This window comes from Pseudomyrmex gracilis, unplaced genomic scaffold (assembly GCF_002006095.1).
Source record: "Pseudomyrmex gracilis isolate BER0280 unplaced genomic scaffold, ASM200609v1 scaffold_2, whole genome shotgun sequence".
Lineage (NCBI taxonomy): Eukaryota > Metazoa > Arthropoda > Insecta > Hymenoptera > Formicidae > Pseudomyrmex > Pseudomyrmex gracilis.
Window position 1 is genome coordinate 591,395 of NW_018020586.1, and position 9,536 is coordinate 600,930.

At 45.1% G+C, this 9,536-nt stretch overlaps 1 protein-coding gene across 1 annotated transcript; it reads left to right on the forward strand.

Moving 5' to 3' along the window:
* The first annotated feature begins 845 nt into the window (after window positions 1–845).
* On the forward strand, window positions 846–9,308 carry LOC109853209 (forkhead box protein B1). The gene is made up of 3 exons (XM_020425094.1): window positions 846–1,517; window positions 5,389–5,534; window positions 5,889–9,308. The coding sequence occupies exons 1-3, from the start codon at window positions 1,296–1,298 to the stop codon at window positions 6,703–6,705; spliced, it is 1,185 nt and encodes a 394-aa protein (XP_020280683.1). The 5' UTR covers window positions 846–1,295; the 3' UTR covers window positions 6,706–9,308.
* Window positions 9,309–9,536: the final 228 nt, after the last annotated feature.

Here is a 9,536-nt window from a genome sequence, read left to right on the forward strand (position 1 = left end):
TCAGCAACGTTTTACTTCTTTGTACGCAGAATTCTTGCAACCGATGGAACTGGAGTATCTCGAAGTCTTCCACTTTGAGACACGTAGATCACGAGATAAAATTTATTTTTTTACTGTGTTCTCAAAAAATCGCGTATCGTCTATTCTCTTTGCTATTATCTTATTAAGATTTTCAAGGAGAAAAAAAAAGGAAGATTTGTAAAATCACAAGCAGATGAGGAGGTTCGTTTCGAACTTAAAATGTCGAACAGATCACACTTCGCATAAGATAAGTAGACTGTTGCGGCTGCCGAAACGTTTCGACGTTCAGAGATTAGATTCTAATACACACCGGGCGTGATCGCGCGCACTTGTTTCAATCCACGGAACGAAAGCACGCCGGCGGAATCGATCTCGCAACGCGCGCGGGAGACGTCTTCTTTCCTCGTCCCTCCCGTCGCTATACAACGCAACCCGATACGATGCACCCGGTACTCCGATGCACGTCGCGAGTGGGCGTGTCCACGCGGAGGGTTAATCGTGACGCGCGATCGGATTGGCTGGCGCTCAAATGTTCCCGTTCGTTCGTGGGAGGCGACTCGCGGCGATATCAAAAACACGAGAACCCCGCCTCTCGCACGGTCGTTCGAATGGACGAACGACGACCTTCTCGTAGGTCACGGGGCGAACATCGGAAGTGGGGGAAGCACGCCGCTGCCATTGGACGATGATGGGCGGTCGTGATCGCGAACAGGGACCGGCTCCAATCCGGACTACGGCGCAACCGTGCTCGCCTGGGTAGGGGAATCCCCGTTGCGGGGGTGTGGGTATAGATCGGCCGCAGTATCCGCGGAGACGTGATCGCGGGTACTCGGGTGTGCGATCCGGGTACCGTTTGCGTTGTTCGCGGAGACGAACGTTGCTCGAACTAAAGGGGGCTCGATCGCGTCGAGCTCGACGGAGTGCGTTACGACACATGTATACATAGTCGTTGTATGTATACGTTGCGAATTGTGACATATTGTGAGACACGTGCACAGCGAAAGCGTTTACCCGCCTCGGCCGGCCGCGGGAGGTAACCCTGTTACTGTCCCCGTGGTTGGGTCCGATGGAGATTCCGCCGTCGCGTTCCCGCGGAACCCGGCGAACAGAGAGGAGGATGTTGGATGCCCGCGAGCACCGATAAATGTAAAAAAAAAAGAAAAAAGAAGTGTATGTAGAGCGTTCGAGCGCATTGTTTCCTGAAACGAACGACGAGCTGGCAAAAAGATTAAAGAGAGGGACTGCTCTATTCCACGTTTGATCCACGTCGCTTGATGATGCCGCGGCCCTCGCGCGATACCTACGGTGACCAGAAGCCGCCGTACTCTTACATTTCGCTCACGGCGATGGCGATATGGTCGTCGAGGGACAAGATGCTCCCTCTTGCCGAGATTTACAAGTTCATCGCCGATCGCTTTCCGTATTACAGAAAGGACACGCGACGATGGCAGAACTCCTTGAGGCACAACTTGTCGTTCAACGACTGCTTCATCAAAGTGAGTTCAAATCCGCGTGTATATATCTTTTTTGCGATATGTCTCTGTTTTGAGATTTATACGTACACCGCGTCAAAGCGGAGATCTTATGTCCAACTGTGATCAACAATATAAGGCAATAGTCCCAATGGCCGGACATTTTATTAAAGAAGTAATTGTAACGAAGTATTCATTCAAATGTAAAAGTAGAAACTGACGTTTAAAAATGTAAATTAAAAGTAATTAAACTGTTGTGAGAATTGTCATGTTTAATATTTACATGTCTAATAATTATTTCTCTAACAAACATTCACTGGCACACACCCGGTCACTGGGACAGTTACCTCAGATCGTTACAAAGTACCAGTTTTCTATCAAATCTTGGTAAAAATATGTAGCGAAGTTAATATATTAATTTTTGTAAGAGAAAACTTGTTTTAAAACTGTGTACACGCGGAGAGAGAGTTTTTAGACGGAGTTTGTGTCGAGCAAAGTCATTGATCGCCATTTCGCGATTGAGGTGAACAATAATTGTATTACAGACATGATCACAGTTCGTTTTTTTTTTTTTTTTTTTAACAAGACAGATCGGTGTCAGAAAGTTGGCGGCGAAAAATGTCTCAGATCTCGTCGAGACGTCGAAAGATGTGAAGCGCGTGACAACGATGGGCGGAATGGGATGTCTTTTCATTCCGGACCCCGAGATCGTGTCTTTTCAACGCGAATGTCGTCACGACGCAAGGTGTTTGGTTGTTGTATTATCGGGCCATCTGTTTCGCACCTGCCAACGCGTGCGACCGCCGCGATCACAGTCATGGCGCGTACGTTTCTCGCACGCGGTTCCTTGAAAATTACGAAATAACGCGCCGGTTCTTTCGTCGCCCGGTTATCGAAAAAAAAAGTCACGGGGTAAAATCAGTCCTTTAACACCACCGTGTGTCCCTCTTAACGTGACACAGTATTCCTGGCCTTTTAAAGAGAAAACGATTTTCTGTGATTGCTTTGAAAACAAAAAATTATCGAAGTTACTTAATTTTTTTAATCGAAAACGCACGCGGTTCTAAATGTTTAAATCTGATAAAAATTTGTTGCAATTTTTTCTTCCAAACTTTCTCGCCGCAATTGCTCTCGCAATTTTCATCAAAATTATGGAGAAAAGAAATATCTGAATATTAGCGACGTGCAATCTGGAACGACTGTCAATAGTTCACGTACATTTCTGGTGATTACAGTCTCTCATTAAAATAATATATTCGCGCGAATGCGTAGAGACGATGATCTCAATCGAAATCACAAATTTTGACATAAAAAGTAAGGAAGATAATGTTTGCATTAAACTAAATAGACTATTTTTCTCTTACATTGGACCTGATTTTCATCCTGATGCATCTGTTTACGTGTAACGAATGATAATTATCGTCGCTAGAAAGCGTGAAACTATATAAGCGGAAACGATGGAAAGTAATAATGTCTCTGCGAGAAATTTTCGAGAAGATTTCATTCCGGAAGAACACACGGACGCGCGTCTTCTATCGATAAAATTGTTTGCGCAATCACATACACACACAGACGAACAAATTACAGTAGTCATCAACAAGGTTTTACGTATATCTGCGCATATTTACGGATTCACAAACTCGAAGGTGCGGTCGTGTTTGCGAGAGAATGTTCCCGGTATGTTTTTTCTTTCGGATTTCTTTATGCTAATTTAATGTTTTAAACGCGCTACCGCGTTTTTTTTTTCATACGTCTTTTAAATAACCGCTAATTGTCAAATTAAAATATTTATTAAGAAACCGATCGTACGTCTCTCTGTATCTTTTTGAGAAAATATTTGGTTCGAATTCTCAAAACACGTTAATTAAAATTCGAGATGATATTTTGCGTTTTTGACAACAAATTTAAAAATATCTTGAGATTTCTGCCGAAGAACTTCCCAGCGCGTTTGTTGTTTTTACGTGAAAATAAATGAGACAATCGTATTGTTCGAGTGGAGACAAGATAGAATATGACTGTATTGTGACTCGCGTTCGACGGACAACTATAACTGGTAACGAAGAATGTTGGTTTCAAAATATTATATACACGAACATAAATACGCGGACATTTATGAAGGTTGTGTGTGAGAGCACGTACATTTGTGAGTTGCTACGTCAAGCGAGAGACGAACACACGCCTCTGAGATAAGATATTTGATAAATTTGTTTCTCAGTTCGAGTGTGTTTTGCCGAGACAAAATATTCAATTACTTTTGTATCAATTATTAGTTTTTCCGGCGAATTATTGAGCGTAATTTCACGCTTTCATTTTTTTCTCAAACTGTTGCTTTAACAGGCAACGTACATATATATATATATATATATTGCAGATTTCTTTTTCAATTCTCTTACTTAATTAAATAGAATTGGTCTCGACGAGATTTTGAAAGAGCGAGAGGTTTGTTATTGTTGCATCAAGTCTGCTTCTATATCGTGTTACATAAAATCGCAAAACCAATTGAAACAATTTTCAACATAACTCAATAAACAACAATCATATTTTGTACGGGTTGTAAATATATTTATCTCGCGTGTGTTCGTCCGTTTCATTAATTTTTATGTGAAAATTAATGCAAAATAATTCGCAAATGTTTTCTTCGATACACGCGTCGATGTAAACACATCGATTTGTAATCCTTGTGGTTTTCAAGAATGCAAAACTTGTCGATTCATTTGCAAGAACTTTTTATATTCGCACACATTTAAATTCCAATTTACTCCAACTCTTCGCGACATTCTCTCTCTCTCTCTCTTGCGAACGACAACTTTTGAAATGTCCAAACTGTTATAATCGACCGAGAGAGACACGACGATCTTCCTCTCGTTCGCTTCTCGTCTCGCGTGTGTGTGATACTAATAACAACGTCAATAATAAATATATTTTCCCGCCGCGCGCGAGAACTGTCCGAGTTGCGCGCCTTTTCCCGATCGAATTAACTCGGTCTCGATCGGCGAGATAATCGTTTCGCGTTATTAAATGTAAAACCTGCTTCGGCGAGTAATGAAGCCCCCGGTCTCTCTACAGCTCATCAATCGCGCAACCGCGTCTTATAAACTATATATACACCGGCCATCGGTCGTGACGACGACGTGGTGAGATAGCACCTACATAGAAGCGTCTTTTAGCGCGATGTATGTACGTACGTATCGAGAGAGCGAGGAGGAAAAACACGGGTCTAACTCACACCCGAGTGTGTAACACGAGCGACCGTGTGCTTTACGGGAATCGCGTAATTGCTTCTGGACAAATGTTTTCCCAGCGTTTTAAGCGACGACAACAACGATGATGACGACGGCCGGGAATCTCGATCCCCATCTCATCGTGATATCAATTAAACCGCGATTCCACCGCGCGTGATGTACTCATCAAACCATGAACGGAAACGACGCGGACCTAGTTCTTCAAGCTGATTTCGAGTTTTCTAATCGCGACGAATATTGGCGCGTGTACCGTTGATTCTAAACGATACGTGTAAATAAAAATTGAACTCGGTTTCGAATCAAAGACACTTAGCAAAACAGCTGGACGGAAAAGGTGAGACTTTCTTCGAAGGAAATCACAACCGCAAAAGAGGGAAAGAGGAGTTGATGCAGATTTATTTGTTGGGAGAATATTATGTAAAAAACTGAAGGGATAATTTAAAAAAAATTAATGATAATAAATAAAGTTCGAATCACATGTTACACACGCTACAAATATAATTTTAATTAGATCAAATTAGAATCACCTAACATTTTAATTAATCGCTTCGTTTTCTCACATTGAGCAAATGTCGTGCATACACACACACACACACACACACACAATGAGTCGGCGCTATCACAACGTGATAAATCGGATGACCGGGTTTCAGGTACCGCGCGGTCCGCATCGGCCGGGAAAGGGGGCCTACTGGGCGTTGCATCCCGCTGCCCTGTCCATGTTCGAGAACGGCTCGCTTCTTCGCCGACGGAAGCGGTTCAAGCTGCACAAGCCGGACAAGGAACTGCTCAAGTCCGAGTTGCAGGCACTTGCGTCGGCGATGCCGCCGCCGTTGCCGCCGCCGCCGCCGCCGCCGCCGCCACCGCAGCCGCAGCCACAACCGGAATCGGTCGCTGCGACCGGCGGGATCGTCGACGCGACCTGCCCCGGCAACGGCCTCAGCCTGGCGAACCTCCACCGTCTGCGGGACGATCTCCTGCGATGGGAGATACAGGAGAGACGGATGATGGTGACCGCGTCGAACCCCGGTGACTTCGCCGCGGCCAGCTTCGGTCGATTCGACGGCGCCGCGACCGGACTGCCGGGCGCTCCCACCGCCCCGGAAGCGGTCACCGCCGGCTACTATCTGTTGTCACCCGAAGTTCGGCAGAGACTAGCGGGCGGCGCCGCCGTGGCTGACGGCGGCAACGACATCCTAAGAACGTACGAGGCCGCCGCGTTGCTGCACTCAGCCGCTTCCTGGAGCTTCCCCGGCTTCCCAACGGTCTCGCCGTCGTACGCGCAGCTGCCGTATCTTCAACAAACCGCGAGTGGCAGACAAACCATCCACACGACACGGGAGATCCGGGACGAGCGTCGCTTGTCGAACGATCGCGCTCTGGAGAACGGCGGGCCGGTGATCGCGACCGGTCGAGAGAGCGAGACAATTTTCACGGGTGAGAACACTTACGAGATCACGGCCGGCTACACGCGCGACAAGCTCGCCGAAGAGGAGCCGCTCTCTTCGTCCTCGTCCTCCTCCTCGTTGTCCCGGATAAACCTCTATCGCAGCCCCGCTTCCGTGACCGTCGCCTCCTCGCCGCCGCCGCCGCCGATGTCGCCCACCTCGCCGAATTCGCTCGCGTCCAAGTCGTCCTACCGTCACCTGTCGCCGATCTCCAGCCTCGCGGTGGAGGTCGAGCGCACCCAGTTGCCTTCCTGTCGCGAGGACTCGGGTGCGACGGTCGTTCTGACCGCGAACACCGAGAAGAGGGTGAAGAAACCGTTCACCATCGAGAACATCATCGCGCCGGACGACAACAACGAGAGCGGCGGTGACGGTCCTGGCGACGAAGAGGCTTTGAGACTGTCGGACGAGTCGGTCGCGAAAAAGTCGTCGCTCCTAGTGCCGAGACCACTTTACGCCGGATACACGATGTCGATCGCGACCACGGGCGTTCAGAGGCCTTCATACGGCACCGCAACCTGAAACACAGACGTCGTTCTGTCCCCGTCGTTATCGAACGAAACAATGCGACAGTCATAAAGACGTTTGAAGGATATATCTTTCTCCCTCAAGACATCCTTTTGGCGTCTTTGCCGCGTCCCTCGGACGTATTATTGCGCATATATACACATTCCGCCCTTCGCTTGTCTAACATTCCTTCAGGAAGAAAACGAGCAAACTACTTCTCGCTCCTCTCCACGCGAAACGAGACAATTTCCACCAGCCTCGCGCGAAACGCTCGCAAATCTCCGTTTCGCGAGAGTGTGAGAATTTAATTATCCGTTCTCTCGAAATTTCTTCGAGTGAAATCTCGAAGAGCGATAGTGAAAATGCCCCGCCACTCGTGATTGGTGCGGAGAACTCGCGGAAAGTGAAACATGTCACTCGTGAATAATTTGTATTATTGCAAAAAAACAAATGTCTATTCTTGTAACCTTAAGTTTCTCGGGTTATAGTTCTGGTGTTAACTCGTTAGAGAAAGAACCGTTGTGTAAAAGGACTCGGAACAAGAATCGAATTCGGAATTTCCGCTTGCTAGGCCGGTGCTCCACTGATTCAACTGCCGAGACCCTCGACAGTTGCTACTTACAGCGAATGTGCTCGCGCGTTCGCTCTTGAATGATATAATATTCGAGCGATTTACTCATTTTCTCTCGAAGAAATTCAGGGAGATGAGATTAGACGAGCGAAGGGATATAATACACACGAGAACACGTCGAAGAGAATCCCCGAGAATTTTCTTTGGTAAATTTTAGTTGACGTAGAAGAGACGGATTTCTAAAAAAAAAAACCTCTGCCGTTTTCTTCAGAATTGATGTTGGTTTTTTTTTTTGACGAAATTGTGAGAGGAAACAATCGCGGATTCCTTTCGACTCGACGCGATCCAGTTGCATGTAATTGCTGCGAATCTTTTGTTCAATTTGTCGCGAATCGACACGACGCGGACGTAGATAAGCTGCGTGCAACGTTAAACGTTTGCAAAATTTTTGTATGAATTTCCACGTCATTCGTTTGTCCGCGGACATTTTTCTGTCGTTCGAAAATCGAATTTTCTCTGAAAAAGGTACGTAACAAACATTCGATTAAGTTTTCTCAAATATCTCGAAGTTGATTCGAACGTTTCGATGTTGTACCTCTTCTATCGCGCGCGATTAGGTTCTTTAATTTAAAAACAAAAAAAAAAAAAAAACCACGTAGACAAATGACGCGAAGATTTTGCAAAAATTCGTGCAAAGCGTGTCACGCAGCCGGGCGTAGAGAGATATCGCATAGGTGACGTTAGTTCCTCGTTTTCGTAAAAAATACCGTCTTCTTGTCGGGTCCGCTTTGCCGATACCTGGCTATTGTTCGCGCCGAGAGTTGCGCGCTCGGGTCGCGAGAGATATAACTTCGACCGCGAGTAATAGTTTAACTAGAGTCGCTACGGGCTAATCTGCGGTTTTATCTACGGACACGCAAAGACGATCAATCGGTTATATTGTCGACTGCGACACCGAACGGACGGCCGGGTCGCGACATCGGTGTAAAACGCGAAGATAACGATTCTAAACGTTTTGCGCGATGTTTTGTCGCGGCTATTTCCGTCTGTATAATTAATTATAGAGGATCTCTCTTCTCTTTCTGTTCCGAATGACCAGAGGCGCGATAACATCGACGTTACATCGACAATACGCGCTTCGACGTTAGTTTTTTTTTTTTTTTTTTTTTTTTTTTTTTTTTTTTTATTATTTTAACTAATTGGAATGTTCTATACAAAAGGAACGCGCAGATGTCAATTTTAACCGCCGCTAAATGGAAAGATACACAAAACATGTTTTCGGAATATTTACACTGAAGAGAAAGATCGTGTGCTATTCAAAGGTTTAACGAGCTGTTTCATTCGTCTCTATAAACTACTAAAAACACACACACACACACACTTACACAGCGAACAAACAGTAAATATGCGTTACGTTTATGATATTTGTTTACTTGTTCTTTTTTTTGTAAAAATGTAAATACGTTTATTATTTAGGGTTAGTGTGTGACTAACTTATTAACGATTTGAGTTCTTAAGAGCAATTCGAGATTGCGCTGGTCTTTTAAGAAGTAGATTTAAGATGTACCTTGTTGATGTAAATTTAGTTTTTACAACACTGTGTATTATTTGATATACAAACACGTGTTTCGAAATAAAAATTTTGAAAATCCAATATTTCGATTCCGAGGCGAATACAACACGAAACAAAAAACGAATACAATAAAATTCGCTCGACTCCTCCTTTTGTATAGAACACGTCCAATTAACGATATTCCCGACGTGAGATGTGATGTGAAATCTCGCGCAGCGCATCGACTCACATACATTTCTGTTGCGAGATCGAAATACTAGACAGAAGAGAGATATCCCGCGATTCCCCCCCCTCCCCCCCATTACGTAATAATCCGTCGAATAAATTATTCGAAGCCTTTGCACTCTTTCATGAAGAAGAGGCTGCTCTCGTTTTAAACACATTCGTATGTGCATTTTAGTGCATTCCCCATCATCTAATAATATTCTGTACTCATAATCTCGCTCGCGCGAGACCGATTTGTAAATGTAGAAGCGATTCGTAGCGAAATAAATTATTGTATATATATATACAACGGTAGAACAACGACATACAGACGAGTGTTGTTATTTTTTTCTCACTCTCTTTACCGAGAGAACACACAATCCCTCTGATCATTCTCCCATCTCTTGACGTCATTCAACGAGAATAGTACGCCGATAGTTTCTACGTGACTAAAAAAATTTCTTGCAATTTCGACGACGTCTTCGCAAACCGGTAAAC